This window comes from Suricata suricatta, chromosome 3 (assembly GCF_006229205.1).
Source record: "Suricata suricatta isolate VVHF042 chromosome 3, meerkat_22Aug2017_6uvM2_HiC, whole genome shotgun sequence".
Taxonomy (NCBI): Eukaryota; Metazoa; Chordata; class Mammalia; order Carnivora; family Herpestidae; genus Suricata; species Suricata suricatta.
Genome location: NC_043702.1, coordinates 161,696,889 through 161,717,639, shown reverse-complemented (window position 1 = coordinate 161,717,639; position 20,751 = coordinate 161,696,889). Strand labels below are relative to the sequence as shown.

Sequence of the window (20,751 nt, the reverse complement as noted above, 5' to 3'; positions counted from 1 at the left end):
CTAAATGGTTCAGGAGAGACTGACCTTAGACCTTTTAGCTTAGAGGGGGGTCTCTATCATGGAGTCTGTTAGGTCCAGCCTTACAATACGTATTCTATATACCGTATTCTTATACTAATGTAAGCTGATGAAAAGAAAATGTTTTTAAGAAAACCATTAGGCAGAGAAAAATACATTTATAATACTGTACTGTATTTATTGGGAAAAACCATGAGAGGACAGGACCCATGCAGTTCAACCCCATGTTACTCAGGGGTCGGCTGCCTTCATTTTATCTAGCTCTTTGTACACGTAACAGTCTCAAAAATCACCAAATCATCATGACCACCAAATAAAATACTGTAAAAAGAATTTAAATTTTTTTTGTTTTGTGCTCAGTATATGTTAGTCAAAATGTGTTTATTTTGTACTTAGTATATATTTCACTAGGAATATGTAGTCAATTCCTATGTTTTACAGTCATTTGGAATTGTTTGTAAGTATTGGTATACCAATGTATAATTAGATTCTTTTGTTCCAATTTAAAATTCAGAGACCACTTTTTAAAAATTTATTTAACTTTGTTTTATAATGACATAAAAATGATTACAGGTTCATCATCAAATCTTCACAAAAAAATTATTTTCAAAGACGTCTAGCCCCTACCTTGTCACCTCAACAGGGTGGATAGCTATTGTTCTGTTCTGTTCTATTTATGGTTTATTTTTCCATTGGCTCTTTGGGTTTTTTCCCACTTTTAGAATAAGCAGGTATTCTTTTCTACTTCCCTCTATTTTTCCTTTTCCTTGATCTTGCACTCTGATAAACCATTTGACCCTTCAGAGGCCTTTTGGTTTTTTCCCTAATAATTACATTTATGTTAATACGTTGGGCAGAGGACACTATTTTCTGTCAGTTCTCTACTATGACCTTTATTAAAGTTGGCTAGTAACCTCTTTTTCCCTTCTCATTCCCCTCCCAAGCATTGGATTTGAAGTTAATGATACTCTGCTAATACCGATAATCAATCAACAAATTCATTTTATTTTTCCTACATACTCTTCATTTCACTCCATTTTTGGGTGTACTCTTTGTACATTCCCTGAAACATATAACCGTTGGATCCTATACTGTCTCCTTAGTTTCAATTTTAGTTTTAGTTCTAGTTCAGTTCATTTAGTATTAATTCCACAAATAAATATCATGTTAATGATCCTCATCAGATGTGAAGTCGGCACTTATCTGTTCTTTTTGTTTTACCCTGGAAGAGCTCATGGGAACAATATTCCTTGAGTTCTTGCGTATTTTTAAGGGATTGTCCATGACCTCTATATGTAAATGTCACTTTGGCCAGATTTACAATCCATGGTTCATATCGTCTTTCCTTAATAAATAGGTGACCCTATTGTCTATATAAAACATAATTTTCAATCTTGGTTGAGTCTGGTTTTTTTTCACAGATAGGATGCTCAATGATATTTTCCTTTTCTTTAAAGCCCAAGAGCTTGACTGGACTGTATTCTGATACTGGTCATTCTGCGTGTTTTTTCCCCAAGGATGAAGTGTGCTCTTTCCATAAGTAGTTGTTATTATTCTTAAAATTAATTTTAAGATTTTCTTCAATTATAATTTTTTCATACTTATTTTGTTTCATTGCTTTGGTTTTGCTTCAAAAGTTTCTCTTACACATATATTGGATCTTCTTTGCCTGTCTTCTGTAATTATCGATTGTCTAAAATAAGCGATAACTTTTTTCTCTTCTCTTATTTTTAATGCTTTTATGCTTTGCATTTTCTATTTCTCCTTGCTTTCTCCTGTCCACTTCCATCCTATTTATTCATTCTCATGTTCTAATCGAGTTTCATTTCTGAAGTGATTTCTAATTGTTTTCTGGAAGTTGTCTTTTCTAGTTGTGTTCGGGGGGTTATGGTTATACTATATGTTATTATATAGATTCAAAAAATACTATCACTGCCACCCTATTCGCCAGAGTACCTGATTATTTCTTATTTCTTAGAATTATGGGATGCCAGGACTTCTTCATAACTGCTTATTTTTAAGTGGGAAATAAGTGATTGGAGGGATAAGGGATCAGGGATGCATTTCTCTGATAAATTTAGTGGGTCATGATTTTCTAGTCTTTCAGTATAGTACTGTGTGTACGTCTTTAGAAAATGATGTTTCATACTCTGCTTCCACACACGCTTAAGGAGTGTTATGCCAGATGTATAGAGGGCACGTCTAGGGGATGTGTTTGGAACCCACATATTGCCTACAATCTCTGCATTCCAGGATCTTATATCCTAGTCAGGAAACCCGGACACCACCGTTCATTATTCCTTTTAGTCTCTCACTCTTGTCCCTCCATTCATTCTCCAAAACATGGCCAGAAGGACATTTGGAAAACCCAAATTATTGGTGTATGCTTAAAAATTCTTAATGACGCCTTCGGCACTGTTCATAGGTTTTAAACTGGTGCAGCCAACTATGGAAAACAGTATGGAAGATCTTCAAAAAGTTAAAAACAGAATTACCATATAATCCCACAATTTCACTCCTGGGAATATATCCAAAAGAAACAAAAATGCTCACTCAAAAGGATAGCTGCACCCTTTTCCCTGTTTGTAGAAGCATTACTTGCAATAGCCAAATAATGGAAACAAACTAAATGCCCATCAGTGGATGAATGGATAAAAAAAATTGTGCATATATATGCACAATGGATTTTGTAGCCACAGGGGGAAAGAAAAGAGCAAAGCCTGCCAACATGGATGGAACTTAAAGTCATTATGTTAATTGAAATAAGCCAGAAAAATACTGTATGGTCTCACTTAAATGTGAAATTACAAACAAAAAACTCATAGAGAAAAAAATCAGACTTATAGTTACCAAAGGCATAGGGTGGGAGAAGGGGGAATTGGGGAAGGTGGTCAGAAGACAACACATTTCCAATTCTAAGATAAATGAGTACTAGGGATGGAATGTACCACATGATGAGCACAGCTTACACAGATGTATGACATATAGGAGAGTTGTTAAGAGAGTAAATTCTAAGAATTCTCATCACAAAGAGAAAAGTTCTTTTTTTCTTTTTTTATTTGTTTTCTTTTGATTGTAACTATGAAAAGATGAATGTTCGCTGAACCTACTGTAATCACTTCAGACTATAGGTAAATCAGCCCATCATGATGTATACCTTAAACTAATAGAATTGTATATGTCAGTTATTTCTCAATAAAACTGTAAACACACACACACACACACACACACACACACACACACATACAAATAAATAGATAGAAACACATACACACAGATTCCTAATGGCTTCTCAATTCTGCCTTTAGGACCAAGTTCTCAACATGGTTCGCAAAGCTTCCCTTGGTCCACCCCTCTTACTGTTCCAGCCTCATCTCCAAGTACTCCCCACCTCTAACGCTATATACACCAGCTGCAGTGTACTTGTTTTAGTTCCTCAAATAAACTATGCCCTCTCTATGGTAGAATTTAAGGTTCATCAAAAGGACACAAAGGACTGTGGGAAATCAGCTTGACAACTTGTGATTTAGTATTCTGTGTTTTGTTGTATTAGCATGAATGACAAATTTGTATGTTTGTTTATAGAATATATATAGACCTTATTAGCTAATGATAAATCTATTACATTTCCCCATTTGTGCTATAACAAAATATGGTCTGGTCCACTGAGTTTCTCTTCTTCTTTAGGCTTATGATTGCGGAGAGAAAGGTGCCAGAATTAACACAATGCTAAGTTTGCCATTTACGAGTTTCCTTTGTCTGTGGGAAATTATTATTAAGACTTAACTGAGAACATACTGTGAGCCACACATTCACTTGGCCCTCACATCAACTCTTTGAGATTGGTTCTATATTATTTCCTTTTTTTCAGATGGGAAATGTGAGACATAAAAATCACGTAGCTCGCCCAGGTTCACCCAAGTTGTTAAATGGGGAAGCAGGAATTGAACTTCATCTCTTTTGGCTCCAAAATCCACACTCTTAACCACTGTGCTATATTGCCTCTCATGATAAGTGGATAATGTAAGTAAGAAGGACCAAAGAGAGAGAACTTAAAGTATACTACCTAAAATTGAGGGGAAATACTGCCCATCTTTTTTACAGTTAAATATTGTAATCGCTAAGATTCTCTGAGTGTTAACAATGCATTTATTTTAACTCATTTAATTTCCAAAATTACCCTGTGAAGTAGACATTGTTGTTACTTCCATTTCACATGTGAGGAAACGGGTCAACTATCTTCTCACAGGACAAATGCCCGGTAACTGACACAGTACTCTCTTTTCCCCCAAGTCTTATTCCTAAAGCATGTGAACATGAACTTGACAGTTTTCTAAAATCTACTATCTCTTTTTAAGCAAAACTGTTGACTCTTGTAAAATAGCAATTTTAAACATTTTGGATTATTTGTATATTATTTAACAAAAAAAGTGGCAACAGTTTCAACTAATACAATTGCTGTTTAATCATTTGGCATTCAGTTTCTGAAATTTAAAAAATAAAAAGGACTGCATGTTTTTCTAAAGAAAAAAATATATATATTTATACATACATACATATGTATGTAATATGTATGTATATAAATGAGAAAAGGAAAGACGTCATTTTTATATTTGAAGTTTGTTTTTGTTAGGATATGTCCCCATTGACATTTAAAGACAGTAGACCTCCCAAATAAAAAGAGTAGTAGACCTGAATTACCAAAATGAGAAAGGTCAAAGGTCATGATGACATAAGTCATCCTGAATATAAGCTAATGCCCTCCCAATTTTACAAGTACAGTATTTGAATTGAATTGAATTGAATTGAATTAAGGGAATGCTGAAGTACTTTCTCTTGAGTATTGAACATCGGGGTACTTGTAGTCAGCACAAGCGTCCTGGTACCTTCCCTAGCTATTACAGGATATTTCACAAACTAGTAAGCGTTTGCTAACAAGTGTGTAAAACTTTTATGTACACATTATTCATTCGTCTGCCAAAACCTATCATGAAAGAGAAGGAACCCAAAGCATTCTTTTCATAAAGTTACACTTAGCAACTTAAGCAAAATGCAAAATTATGTAAAAACAGAAACACTATTATATCAAAGTGCCTGCCTGTACTTTAAAAGCTGACTTACATGTACACTCTTGATTTCACAGATATTTATATCCCAAAGCCCAAGATAGGGACTGAATAAGTTTTGTGGTTTTCTATTCCCATAAGTAAGCATTTATTCATTATAGAAATTGGAACCTCAATAAAAATATTGATTATCATAAAAACAAGTTACTATCAAAATTCTGGCATGCCTTGTTAAATTGTATTCAATAATGATTTAGTAAGTGCCTGATGTTGGCAAGGCTTGTGAGTGGTAAGGGAAATTTACTTAAAAATATAAATCGGATGTGGGTCCCACTGCATTCAAGGAGCATCCGGTCTAAGTAGAGTATTCGTTCATATCGATATATAGCTGTAGCCTGAAATAGAAAACATTATTTTCTCCAAGGAGTGAGACATCATTCTGGCAATGCAGTCAGATAAGGCTGCCTAAAGGAGGCGCCATTTCAGCTGGGTCAAGATTCCCAATTGAATTCCACAAATAAACAATAATGTAACCTAAATTCAAGTAAGTTTGTGTTAAATGGTAATGCTCTCACTGACATTTTCCAAAGCAGTAATAGCTCCATATAGCCTTTAGAAGCTTCAAATATACTGACCTATTATTAAAATACCCAGTGTTTGTTACCTCCTCAATATGGGGGCAGAAGTAGAAACCACATCTTCCTTTGCTCTATACTGGTCCTACTCCTCAGGTGTCCTTTACAGCACCTGGAATCATGACGTTCCTGTCAGCCCCCTCTCAACACATAGTCATGGCACACTCTCCGGAACATCAAAGCGGAGCTCGGTGTTGAGCCCGTATCTGCCAACTCAACGATGCAAGTAAATTGTAAACTCTCCTGAATGAGCAAAGCCCTCAACTTCAAAAGCTGCCTTGGAAATGGGTCTACCTGTGACTCCATCTCTGCATCAGAGCAGTAACTTTCAGACTGGCTACAAAACAGTCTAAAGCTAGGTGTACCAACAATTACAGACAGGCGTTTTTCCACTGAGTTCAACTGTCGTGTTAGATAATAAACTGATTAATTCAGTCAAACAGGCCCCTTCTTTCTTTTCTAAAGAATCTAAAATCACTGTGAATGGACAGATTCCCTGAACTTACTCACATTTGTTGTGTGCAAGGCAGTGTCATCTCCCACATCTCCATGTGTTCTAGCTCCCTACTGGCTGAGTTGCTGACAGAGCCCCAAACATGGCGGAAGGCATGTGCACTTCAGGGCCCCTGTGCTCTTCAGATGCCTTCTCTCACCGAGGGGCTTAGGCTGAGCTTTGGAATTCTCTTTGAATATTGAGTTGAAATTATTTTCCCACATGATCGGTAGACTTTAACCCCTAGAAAATGAAAGCCATATCTTTTTTATTTCTCAATCCTGTTTTATGGCATAGGGCATGGCATGCATTACATTTTCAGTAGACCTTTATTAAATGGAGTATAATAAACTAAGTCGAATGAAGTGGTATGGTCTGGGGGAAAAATGATTCTTTTGAGACATGCGTCCCTTGGTTCAAATACAATAACTTCATTTTCTGTTTATGTGATCTTGGATAAGTAACATTTTCTCTGGACCTCAGGTTCCTCAGACCTGTATGGGTTTTGGGGAGGATTAAGGAAGATAATGTATGTGAAAATATTTAGCATAACACCTTATATGTAGTTGGCACTCAATGAGTTTGGATGTTCCGGGTAATTCAGTAATAAATTCTAGGACTTAGGAAACCAACACGTATTCAAATAATAAAATATATTCTCTGGCTGCCCTTTTAACTTTGTCATTCCTTCAGGCCAGTGGAAGAAAGAAATTCAGCATGTCTGGTCCAGAATATTCCCTCAGAACTGAGCTTAAAGCTTGGTTTATAGTCAGAAATAACAATAAGCAGTCAATTCAGCAAACATATTCAAGTGTAACATACTGCACTGGATGAAGTGGATACGAACATGAGTAATGCATGGGCTTCACTCAAAAAAGTTCAGAATATTAGGAATATCCTATAGATTGTTAATGGATATTATAAATGACAACCATAACATCTTAAGAGACATTGTATACGGTCATAATCAGAGAGAGAATGTGAGATTGTATCTGAATCTACAGTTTGAATTGCCAGTTCTTTTCTATAAGATACAAGATGTTATCAGGATCGACATCCTAGTTTTTCACAGGTAGACACATATCTTCTTGCATTTAATGGAGATAGTCAAAAAATCAGTAGAGCATGTGACTCTTGATCTCAGAGTTGTGAGTTCAAGTTCCACATTGGGCATGGGGTCTACTTAATTAAAAAAAAAAAAGAACGGGGTGTGGCGGGGGGGTGGAAATCATGTGTATTGTGAATCATTTTTAAGCCCTCCTAAGAGTCAATACTAGCTTTGTTGTATCATTTTTTAAGGAAATTAGAGTAAGTTTATTGGTGAAACTCTATACTAAATATCAAAGATAAACAGATCCCAAAAATGTATAGTTGTAGCTCAGAAATGAGTAAATTAAATCAATATCTATTTACTAAGTGCCTCCTGTCTCCTAGATACTGTGGTGTGAAGAATAAAAGATACTCCAAGATGCCTCAAGTATCTTAGATTCTGTTTGGAGAGACAATATCCAAATTTGAAATCAGGCGAAATGAATTTTCCTCAGTTTCCCCAAAAGGGTGGTCTGCTACCACAACCCTGTGGACCTAAGAAATTGTATAGTAATTTCTTGTTCATGCATTAGGGTGTGAGCCCCTTGATGGTAGAAGCCATCTTGCTCTGGTTTTTTGGCATCTAGTAGGATACCTGATTCATAGTCATGTTTCATTCATCGTTAAATGAATGTTTTTGAGTCAATTTAAGTAACACCTCAAGAAAGTGGAAGTGTTATGCATGATTGACTGCCAAGTGAAGTGTTAAGGAAAAAGTTTTTACAGTAGTTTATTAGTTCAGTAAATACTTCCTGTGCTTCTCCTGTATGACGGAAGTAAAGCTGGGTTCTGTGAACTGCACGTGTTTCTTGGCCTCAGGTTGTCCTGGTGCATATTTAGCTGACAACGCTCTCTAATCTGAGCACAATTTGAGGCCATAACCATGTGATAAGTGTAACCGCAGAGATCTGAGACAAGCACAGATTTGTGTGAGATAGAATAAGCTCTTGGAAGGATGGTGAGGTAGGGAAAGTCAGAAACAAGGAAGACAGTCTAGGTTTAAGGGCCCTGGGAGGACTCTGAAGGGGAAAAGATCATACCTTAAAAATGGGTGGAACTCGGGGCGCCTGGGTGGCTCATTCGGTTAAGCGTCCGGCTTCGGCTCAGGTCAGATCTCACGATTTGTGGGTTCGAGCCCCATGTCAGGCTCTGTGCTGACAGCTAGCTCAGAGCCTGGAGCCTGCTTCAGATTCTGTGTCTCCCTCTCTCTCTGACCCTCCTCTGCTCCAGCTGTCTCTCTCTGTCTCTCAAAAATAAATAAAAAGCATTAATAAAAAAAATGGGTGGAATTAAGAAACATGGAAAGGACATTTTTTCCAAGTGGGTAGACTACATTGCTCTAGCGATCACACTCATATGTGGCCTTGGTGACTAGCAGCGCCTTAAAAATATCTGTAGAACTTGGACACGTGGGAAGCATAATGTCAGCACCATGGACACCCAGATGTAACAGCATCTACCCCAACTAGATTTTGAGAAACTTACTGAATAGTCTGCTCAATGGAATGTTTACCTTTCCTCTAGATGTGAACATATCCTCACACACACTCAGGATGTTCTCATATCTACCTGAGTCGCAGAAGACAATCACCAACACCTTTTAAACAAAAGTGCCCTTTGTTTAGAATGATAAAGAGGTACAAAAAGAGGCTTTTAAAGGAGCTGTTTAAGGATATGGAAGTTGTATTTATTAATACAGACAAGGAAGGGTATCATTAGAATACAGACCCTCAGGGCTTTAGATAAAGCACAGAACACACTTACTTCCGGGGAGGAAGTAAGATTTCTTTCAAGTAGGAAATACCACGTAGAAGTCAAGAGAAAATCTGAGGCATGGGGCTTCAGATTTGCAAGACTCTCCTAAGATTTGAAATGAAAAATGAGTACTTAATTCTTATGGGCTATGGTACATTTAAAGTGAACAGAATCAAGCACTAAAGAAAAATTTAACTTTTCTATTAAATACCAAAAAAACCCTACTCGTGTATTAGAAATGAATTGTAGCATATGGATAGTGTTTAGACGTGATGAGTTTATAATGTCTTTATTTGGTATCTGTTGAGGAACACTGCACCAATTGTTCTTCTGGTTGTATTATACCACAAAGTCTTCCCATCAGTTTCCCTTAACTGTGTGACCCCTGGTAAATTATTTAACTTTTCTACGCCCTGGACCGCTTATCTGTAAAGTGAGGATAAAAGAACAATAAATGTATCAGCTAACAGTTACTGATGGCTTAGTCTGTGCAGGCACTGTGCCGAATGTTGTACACAAATGATTTCTAAATAAAATCTTCAGATACAACTTTGAGGTAAGTACTAGTCTAATCGCAATTCTTGAAGGAAAAGAAAATGAGACAGAGAGGGATTAAGTACCATGCCCGAGATTGGTAAAGTCTTCCTCCGACATTCACAAGTATGGCGACAAGTATGCTCTTTGAGAGACCCAGCTGGGAGAGGGGAAATGGCAGCCTCGGAAGGTGCCTGGACCACCTACAGGTTCCCACCCCCCCTCCTCCCTCATGGCTGCTGAGCCAGTGGAACCCTGCTGTGGGAGCCAGAACTGTCCTTGACTGGCTGGGCAGTGCAGCCAGTCCCCTGAGCTCCCCAGAAGCCCCCGACCCAGCGGGCCCTCCCTCACACTTGCCTCCCGTGCTGGGAGCTACAGGAGGGAAGTGCTTATGATCAGCACCCTCCCCAGCACATCGGAAGCCCAGGGTAACCTCAGCTCTGGCAGCAGCCACCAGCCACCAGTTACTATAGCAGGATAAAGCAGACAGGGAGGAAGTGGGTCTGGACTTGAACTCTGACAGGGTGGAAGAGCAATGACAGGACAGATCCATCAGCTGTCCATAGGCGCTGCACACTGGCAGGCCAGATCCCTGTCCAAGGGGTAGCGCCTCAGACAACAGGTAATCGGAAGTTAACAGACGCAGGGTCAAGAATGGTCCCAGCAGGTACGTGGTGAGCAGAGATGGGGGCCAGGGGCGGGGAGATTTGGGCAAGGGTCTGCTGGCAGTGAAAGAGACGGCCTCAGTCACCAGGTTGCATTTCAGGGCCAGACTAGCATCTGGGGAGATCCAGGCATGACCTAAATCTATTAAGAACTAAGATACCAGAAGGTTTATGACGAGTAGTTTAAGTCCAGAAGAAAGCAAGGGCCCACTTACTGGGACACAAGTACTAAGTTTTAAAACATAAACCACCCCTTACTGAAGTCAGGATTGGGAGGAGGGCCCGAGGCACGATGTGAAGTCAAATGACCAAAGCCGTGGAGAGAGAAGGCTGCAGGATTGCCAAGTGGTCGAAGTGTGACGGACAATCCCAAATAAAACGGGAGCTTCCTGTCCAAGAAGGGGCCCGGAAAGAAAACACCAATAAACACAAGGATATAAAGCAATCTTAGCAGAAGTACTTATGCTCCATGCCGTTGATACTCACTGAGTTTTGATACAGAAAACCGAGATCCTGTTGTTAACTCCTTCAGCTTAATGCGTTGAGACATATTGACATCAAACAAAGGGGAGGAGAGGGCAATTTGGATCTAGAAGAGGAAGTTCCCAGGAGCTGGAGTTTCCAGCCCCATCCCTCTCTCCGCCACCAGAGTACCCCTCCCGTGACATGGCAGACCTGCCCCCTTCCGTGCAGCTGATGCCCTGTCCAGGCTCATATTTTTCTAACTGACAGTGAGTGTTCTTGCCAAATGCCAGGGCCCAGAGTCACATCTGTTTGTCTCTCCTCTGCAGCTTGTCCGGGTCTGCTTGGGAACACATTGTATCCAGGGGCTACTTTAACTAGGCCTAATTCTCTGAAAAGCCTCTATTTGTAAATGCATACAATGAAGAGACAAGTTCTTACGCTTTCCCCTTTAATATTATTGTGTTTGACACAGCCTGCTTCCATCCCCGTCAGCCCAGGTCGAAAGCCAAGTTTTCGGGGAAGGTGGTTTTCACTAGGATTTTTTTTTTTTTTTGCTTTCCCCCCCCACCCCGTTTTTTTTTCCTTCAGATAAAATGCCCAGTTTCTTACCACCACACCATTTAAAAGGATGATGGCATAAACCAAGTGAAGTCCGTTTCATAAGCAAAACAAAGACCTCTTTCCGAGCTCTGCTTTTCTAATACGTAATAGGAAAACTTTCAGAATTAACACATGGGAAGCCATGTTTCAGATCATAACTAAGTGACAGGGCTTAGTAATCCAAAACAAAACAGCATTATTTCCTCGTACCTTCCACTTAAAGATATAGTTGTTTGCCTCTAATCAGGAAGGTGTCAGTAGTTAGAAAGTTATCAGGTTTTGCTTTGTCCCCTCTCCACTGCAGCCAATACTGTTAATGGAAACAAAGTAACACAGACATGGTTTGTAATTTCCTTGCAGCGCCTTATCAAAAAAGTCTTAACATTATTTTTAAGAACTTAGGGTCTGTTTACAGGAAAGTGTATTATCATTCTTCAAAACACCACCACAAAAAAAAACCCAAAAAACCAAAATTGCCAGCTATCACCTTGAGTAGTAATCCAAGTGTTCTGCAGAACCAAATGACTCATTTAGACCAAAGCAACAGGGTTGCCTTTGAAACATCCATTGATTTCAAATTAAAAAGCATCTGCTATGGTTTACATTAAGAGTGACAACTAAATAACAGAGGAGACCTTACTTAGTGTTATTTACAGCAACTTCATTGCACCTGTCTAAAGGAGAAGGGGGCGGGCAAGCCCAAATGGGGTAATCTTACTGATCAATAATCCGGATCTCTGAATGTGCTGTAACAGATAGTCACTTCCTGATAGAATTACTGAAATACAACCAGCTTGTTTTCTTATGGCTCAGGTCTTCGGGTTCAATGTCCTGAGTTTATTAACTTTAACTTATTCTCCTTGAATGTTTGTCTCTTCTCCTATATGGAGCTCTGCTGAAGGTGGGGGAGAGGAGTTGAATGAAAATTTCCTATTCCATTTCTTCTGCAAAGACACCCCAAAGGGGGTTGGGGTTCAGCAGTGAGGAGAAAGGTTTAAAAGAGGGAGTTGTTCCTGGGGCTTGTTTTTCACCATGTTTGTAAACAGACCGTCCTAATAAGTTTTAATAGTATAAAAAATAGTATAAAGTTTGAAAGGCAATATTGACTTCAGAGAATGGTTTTCGAGCAATCGGAAGACTCCGGTTACTTACCATTAGTGCAAGAACAGTGTCAATGGAAGCCGGCAATGTCAGTGGTCACAATGAGCAGCTGTGGTGTGTCAGGCCCCCCAGTATTTCTTCTAATTGTTTCTAGACGTGTATTTCTTAAGAAGGACGCTCCTGGCTGATTTTTTTTTTTTTTTAGCTCAGTTTGAGCTTTAAATGTATCTGAAAGTAATGAAATCTGGCATCGTTGTGTTTTTGTTTTGTTTCGTTTCTTGTTTTTGCTTGTTTGAATATCAGACTCAGGACTTTTCATGGACCGCCTGCCCATCCCTTCCCACCTCCTCTCTGCGAGGACACACATGGAACACAAAGAAGTTCCATGGTGTGGCGGCTGCACATTGCTCTCAATCCTAACAGAGAGGAATGACCTGGGAGGCAGTGTGTGTTTAGATATTGCAAACCCTGATCAACTCTGGCCAACCCCCTGCCTACCAGCATCCCAGGATTCTAATCTGTCCAACCTTCTCTCTTGCCAAATGACCTTTAATGACACCACATCAGCTATAAGGTCCAGAGGCCTCGTGGAGCATATGTGGCCTTATATGGCCCATGATCCAACCCCAGCATTCTTCTCCCTTCATATGATACAGTCCCTTCTTGGAACACTGCTCCCCAGACGCCCTGAACTACTCCTGAATCTCTCACGGGAACAAACTTTATCATTTAAAATACTTTCAGCAACAGGTGTAGGAAACCTAACCAGCAAGTACATAAAGTTATTTATTTGTGTGTACGTGTGTGTTGCAGGGGGGAGGAGGAGGGTTACTTTTTTTTTATTATTTAAATTCTGGTTAAAGTACTGTGCAATATTGGTTTCAGGAGTAGAATTCACTGACTCATCACTTAACATACAGCACCCAGTGCTCATCACAAGTGCTCTCCTTAGTACCCATCATCCATGTAGCCCCTCTTCCACCTCCCTCCCATAAACCTTCAGTTTGTTCTCTGTCATTAAGAGTCTCATGTGGTTTGCTTCTCTCCTCTCCCCCATGCCTTCCCATATGTTCATTTGTTTTGTTTCTTAAATTATACATGAGTGAAATCATACGGTATTTGTCTTTCTCTGATTGACTTATTCACTTAGCATAATTATGTTTAAAAAAAGAAGATCAAAAGTGTATGGTCCGTGGGCTAGCTTTCACAGCTCAACAGCAAAAAGGCCCTGCCTCAGAATCCAGATCCCCACTCTATTCCCATTTTCACAATGTCACCTCCCCCTCCTTCTCAGCTATCCCTGATATCTGAACCTCTCTTGTGTATGCTCTGCAGAAGGTCAGTGTTAGTGGAGTCTTTCACTGGGGGTGGGGGGGTCCATGAGGGATCAAAGATGTTAATGGATAAGATAATTTTGGACAAGAAGGTAAAATCATGACTATTTCACAAATATAAAAAGAGTATGTATTTGAGATGTTATTTAACTCATGAGTGAATGAGGGAACCAGGCAGATCTTATAAGGGGTTCAAGGGCAAAGTCAAGCACAAATTTATAAGGAGTAAGGAATGTGAACATAAATGTGCAAAGGGATGCCGAACTGGCTTTTCCACAGGAAGGAGGATTTTCCCTTCTCACAGTTCATTTGCATTTCTATAGACAAGGATTGTTTTCCCATTGCTTTCAGATATCTATAACTTAGAATTGTAAACTCACTCCCGTAGAATCAGAATCTGATGTCAAGTTGGGCGCTTGGGTGGCTCAGTCGCTTAAGTGTCCGAATTCAGCTCAGGTCATGATCTCACGGTTCGTGGGTTCGAGCCCCGTGTCGGGCTCTGTGGTGACAGCTTAGAGCCTGGAGCCTGCCTCAGATTCTGTGTCTCCCTCTCTCTCTCTCTGCCCCTTTCCCACTCATGGTCTGTTTCATTCTGTCTCAATAATAAATAAACATTTAAAAAAAATAAAGAATCTGATGTCAAGAAAACTATGCTCTAAAAGTATAGTTTTCCATTGAAGCATAGATATTTACCTACTAAGGAAGAAAGGTATATTCAACACAACATGTTAAGAATTGTTATAAGGACCCGGGTACCTGGTGGCTCCGTAGGTCTGACTCTGGGTTTCAGCTCAGGTCATGATCTCGTGGTTCCGACTCTTCATCCACAGTGGGGCGCCTGGTCGGGATTCTCTCTCTCTCTCTCTCTCTCTCTCTCTCTCTGCTCTCCTTACCAAAGTAAATTAAAAAACTTAAAAAAAAAGAATTGTTATAAGGACTAAATAATATAATCTCTAGTAATATTTAATAAAGTTGGCAGTGCCTGGCACTGCCACCAATGTCCTTGATTGTTTTATGTACTCATGACTTAGTTTCCCCTTTCAGACTGTAAACTCCTCCAATAATAAGAAGTGGACATTCCATGACCTTTGTATCTTCCATCTCTTCTTTCCTACCCTCCTTACTCCAACTCTGGGATCTTATGCTAAGTCAATAGTACATGCTAATAATGCTTGCCGAACGAGAGAATTCATTAATTTTGTATAAAAAGAATGTGTCTTCTCTGATACTAGTGTAGTTTTTTAAAATTTCTAATAGTTTTAAAAGATAGGTATGATCTTGAGCACCTGGGTAGCTCACTCAGCCAGTTAAAGCATCTGACTTCGGCCCAGGTCATGATCTCACGGCTCTCATGAGTTCAAGCCCCGTGGCAAACTCTGTGCTGACAGCTCAGAGCCGGAAGCCTGCTTTGGATTCTGTGTCTCCCTCTGTCTCTGCCCCTCCCTGACTCACGCTTTCTCTCTCTCTCTCTCAAAAATAAATAAACATTAAAAAATTTTAATAGATATGATCATAACAATTCACTTTTCTTGACATTGGGACCAAGACCACACCTCAAAATCCAACAAAAAATATTAGTTTTGCATGTCTATAAACATTTCAACATATATATATGTGCATGTGTGTATTTCTGCAAACTTAGTCACTGCATGAACCAATTTTTAAAAATATTTTAACAATTGTAAATATTTAGTGTGCCCGTGTGGCTTAGTCAGTTAAACATCCAGCTCTTGATTCAGCTCAGGTCATGATCTCACAGTTCATGACTCTGGAACCGGCATTGGGCTCTGTGTTGACAGCACAGAGCCTGCTTGGGATTTTCTGTCTCTCTCCTTCTCTCTCTCCACCCCCTTCTGCTCCTCCCCGCCAAAATAAATAAATAAACATTTTTTAATTGTAAATATTTAACAGAGAGACAGTATACACTTAATACAAAAGGAAGAAAAAACAAGACAAATACCTATTTGCTGCTGCCTATATTGATATCCTTTCACAGTGTATTTATGTGACTGTGGATCAGCCTGGTCATTATTATACTTTACTTTGTGCAGTATAGCTTGAACCTATATGTAATGTAATTAAACTCCCCAGTTCCAATGTTTCATTCTATTAAATACCTGAGTGTATGTGTATGGTTTGTACCTGAATGAATTTTTCCCTTCTAAATTGTCTCTAGTAATCTGGTTGTTTTCAAATTAGGTGTGTAGGGGAGAAGAATAATTTTACTCTGTCATTCAAGATTCTTCTAGCCGGACTAAGAATCAAATTGACATGAGACAAATTAACAGGATAAAAAGAACTTAAATTTTGTACATACAGGGACCCCACACAGACATGAGATTCCAAAAACAGTCCGCAAAAGGAGCATATATGTCATCCCACGCTACGGAGAGGGGGGTTGGGAATCTGGGACACGGATGAGAAGGAATGTGATGCACGAGAAGATTCGAGAAAGACCAAGCGTTTGCTGGGCCTTTCAGAAACAGTGGGACAGAGAGAGGACTTTGATCCACAGGGCTTGTTAGGCTCCTCCCTGTCATACTTAGTTCATATTATAATGTAGTTATTAATGGTGATAGCTTTCTTCCTGGAACAAGACCTCTATCAAAATTCCTTCCGTCCGTTGTGGTAGGGGAGAGGGGAATAAAGTCTCTTCTTCAGGCTTTTGGGCCTTGATTTTTTTCAGCCTGATACAATCTGCATGCCAGAGTGCCCCATCTTGGGGCTGCCTGCCCTTGGCCCCTACAGGTGCTATAAAACTTCACGATGCTCCCAGACATCTCTATGAATTACTAGAAGAACATGTGCTATAGTAAACATGCATCATTTATTTCTGCTTCATGATCCCCAGACACTATCCCAACCCCACATCAGAGATTATGATCCAAGAAATGAACAGCGCCCCTCTATAGCTTCAAATGTTGGAAGACTTTTAAATCCTTTCCAACTTGGTATTATTTTTTCTTTATTTCTAATTGAGCCATTTCTAATTTTTCCAAAACTTTCTAATTTAGGAGTTCATGATTAGGCAACATAATCCAGTTCTAACTAGTTTCAAGAATAGCAGAAGTTCTGCTTCTCAGTTCTTATATTATCATGTGTTTACAAATATAACTCAATATCACGTTAAGCTATTTAGGAACAGTAGACCAGCATTAATGCATTCAAATTATATTTCTTCATCTGGCTAATAAACAATTAACCAAAGAATTCTAATCATATGAGTTATAAGAAAGAACATCACTATTTCCTTCTATCTGTTTAAAATGTTTTAAGAGAATTCACTGCCACATAATATCCTAAAAAAATTGATCATAGTTTTCCTGTAATAAATGTTGCTTTGACAGTAAAGCATTAGTAACCAATTGATAACCTAGCAACAATATTGTGATCTCTTTAGATAATTAATCTTAGCTATTTTCCTGTCAGAAGCAACAGTGCTTGATTTTATGTTGAGCTAGAAAGATTGCCAGTTTTGAAAATTAAAAAGCATTCCTTTTATATTATTCATTCCAGTAACAATTTATGATGGCGCATTTAGCTGCTGAAGGCTTGTCAACAAACGTAATTATGTTTCGATATAAACAAGATTGGTGGTTTTACTATGCTGCTCCATCTTTGTTGAGAATGTTTTGATTTAGGTTCAGATTATCCAAGCTGTGTATTTATGTGTCATTTTTTTCCTGTTTGTTAATAGTTTCTTCTGATAATTACTTGTAGGCAAACAAGCATGCATTTGGGATCCTTATGCACTGGAGATATCAAACGCAGAAGAAAAGCTGCACCTCTGCCTGGACCTACCACAGCAGGTAAACAAGAAGGGGTTGGGGCGGAGCACAAATAAAAGTTCATAAGTCATCGGGAAGAAAACACAGCTAATTCCAAGTCACTCGCATGGAGGAAAAAGCATAGTTGCAAACCACTATTAGATTGTTTGCATTTGGCATCAGGCTGTACTGCGTGTTCCTTGTGCAGACTTTCCAGGCAGTCAGTCAACAAAATACTTGCCACACACCTGCCCAAACCCAAGACTTTGTGTGAAGTGTTAAAGGATACAGAAACTTCAAAGGCTGTGTCTTTGGCCTGCAGAAATGTGTAGACTGGTTGGGAAGACAAGGCATAAATAGATGAAAAGGCAAATGACCCTGGAAGAGATTAACAGGAAGCAATTCAAAAGTATGACGAGCAGCCTCAGAACCCAAGGCCCGCATTATGGAGGATGGAAAGTGAACCATGATTGCGTCCGTCTGGTTCCAGCCCCAGCTCCGCAACAATCCTAGTGTGTCTTTCCCTATTTGAACAGAGATACCTGGCTGCCTCCTTTGGTAGGGCAGGAGACTCTTGATCTCAGGATCATGAGTTCAAGCCCCACTTTGGGCATTAAAAGAAAAAAAACCTGCATTAGAATAAAAATCTCTCATCATTTCTACCTCAAAAATCACATCCTTTGAAAAGCATACCATTGGTTTTTTTTTATGTTTTTTTATTATTATTTATTTTTGAGAGAGAGAGACAGCATGACCAGGGGAGGGTCAGAGAGAGAGAAAGACATAGAATCCAAAGACAGACTCCAGCCTCTGAGCTAGCTGTCAGCACAGAGCTCGATGCGGGGCTCGAAGCCATGAACCATGAGATCATGACCTGAGCCAAAGTCGGATGCTTAACCAACTGAGCCACCCAAGCGCCCCAAAGAGCATGCCATTGTAAAGAGTGTGGAATAGAGGAAGTCACAAATGCTGAGCAGAGGGAAGTCAGTAGGCCAGAGAAGCCTTCCTGAAAGACTCAAGCTTGGTGCTGAAGGATAGGAATAATATTAGAATGTGAACAAAATCTCATGCAAGAGCAATGGTTAAGGAAGGCAGAGATAAAAACCAATGAAAGGAGGATGCCGGCTGGGCATTAAAATGTATACACCCCACATAGGAATAAACTACAATTAACCATCATGGAGAGAGCAGCAAACTGGCTCTAAGAAATATTTTCAATGTACTTGGTCAGTTACAAAGAATAATAGCTTTGGCCAATTGCCTGGGATTCCTAACCATTCAGATTTATAAACTTTCTCTTAACTTCATTTGGGAAACCTTGTATAGGAAAAGTTATTTTTTCCATTGTGAATTATAGAATATGAAAATAAGATTCATGTCAACCAGGAGAATAAACTGTGAGAAGGGGGGAAATATCTTGAAATAGTGATTTCAAAGAGATCAAAGATGTGAAGCTTTAATTTTCTATCTAGAGCATCTCTCCTGTAGTTCAGTACTAAAAATATCACGTGCCTTACAGTTGGAGCACTCATAATGCCACTGTTCCATCTATATGAAGGGCGACATTATGAAATTAGGCATGTGGTTATGAGTAAATATAATATTGATCTTCATCTTGTAGCTGTATTGAGTTTTCAGAATTTGGAAGTAAGAAGCACCTGTGTGTGGAATGTGTTCACATTTATGTAAGATAATATTTACCACTTACTGGGTGCCTAGTATGTAACAGAAACTTTATTATTTCATTTTGTCTTTGTAACAACTTAGTGAGCTAGGTGACATTATCATCACTTTACACCATAAAATTTAAGATTCAGAGAAGTGTTAGGTTTTTTCTTTGTTACCTGAGAAGACATAATTATTGAATGGCCAAGGGAGGTTTCAAGCCTACATCTATTGCATGATTTCCAAATCCCTAGTCTTTCCATGACAGCATACTATGGCCTTTGTGTAAGAATACATTTGTAAAGACGGTTGCATTGCATATGTTTATTTGAACTTGCTATTAAGTCCTAAGTTTCATGGAAGACTTATCTCAGTATTGCTGTGTAGAGATACAGAACCTTCGTGAGAATACTTCTAATATATCTCTTTATGCAGGAACATAGAGCCACTTTTAGATCAAATACATGTCTTAAGTTCTTCAATTCAAATCTTTCATAAGGCAGGTGTAAGATTCTTTAATAGCCCCATTCCAGTTGAATGGTCCCTGAATTCTCTTATCTTTCAATGATTCAGACATTAGTGGCAGAAATAGTAGAACAATCTTAAGAGTGTGACTAAAGCACCTTTGTGCCGGCAATCAGGAAGAGAGAATATCAGGGTCAGGTTCGATCACTCTGAACATATGTGAAGTGAGAAGGAAAATGCATAATGGTTGAGGAGAGGATAATATAATTATTTCTACAAGGTGATTTTGGCGTTACATCTCAATAGCATCAGAGGAAATCATTTATACGGAGTATGGGTATAAACATTAAACTTTAGCCTAAAACATTCCTAAGCTTATACCAGCATATTCCAGATGTTATTTATATTTCAAAACTGTTGTGATTCTCTTAAGATTCAGGATTTTGATTATATTGCTAGATTTTTTTTTTGCTTAAAGAATAAAATTCATAGAAATTAAATGCATTTTTGTAATTACTCACAGTAGTCGAGTAAGAGAATTATGTTACTCATTTCCAATGCATTTTCAAATCCATGCATAACTGTTCCTCTCAAAGAGGAAGAGAATGAGGTTATTTAAAAGTCCTCAGTTTTAAAAAGAATATCTTCTAATACTAATGAATCAACTCGAAGGTGAAGATTATTATCCAAATTCAAGTAAGAAATGCTTTTGCATAAATACACTTTGATAATGAGGTTATGAATCGTAGATCATCTTGTCTCTGAAAATTGTAATTTTCAAATTCTGAAGTATATTCAGTCTCTCCTAATAGTCAATTATATTTGCAAGCTTCCAAAGTTGAGTTAGCACACAGAACTACTTTAAAGTGAGTATTCTCGCCATCTTATAGGCTCCTGCAGACCTCCCAAATAACACACCAAATTGAGGTACATTTTCAGTTTCTTCCGCCTTTAGTCAACATTCACTCTAAGCTGGAAAAATGCAAGTACAGATACCTGCCTCTCTTTCGAAATAAGGACAGCTCGAATCTTGTTTAATGATCCTCTCTGATTTATATGTGAAATATTATGTGGTCACCCAGCAGGTTCAGAAAACATT

At 38.8% G+C, this 20,751-nt stretch overlaps 1 protein-coding gene across 2 annotated transcripts in view; it reads left to right on the top strand.

The window, feature by feature from the left end:
• GPATCH2 (G-patch domain containing 2) overlaps nt 1-20,751 on the top strand; it is a 173,207-nt gene that overhangs the window by 143,083 nt on the left and 9,373 nt on the right. For both annotated transcript variants that reach the window (XM_029935649.1, XM_029935650.1), the window contains exon 9: nt 17,476-17,564. In XM_029935649.1, the coding sequence (XP_029791509.1) occupies nt 17,476-17,564 (89 nt within the window). The remainder of the gene's footprint in view (nt 1-17,475; nt 17,565-20,751) is intronic.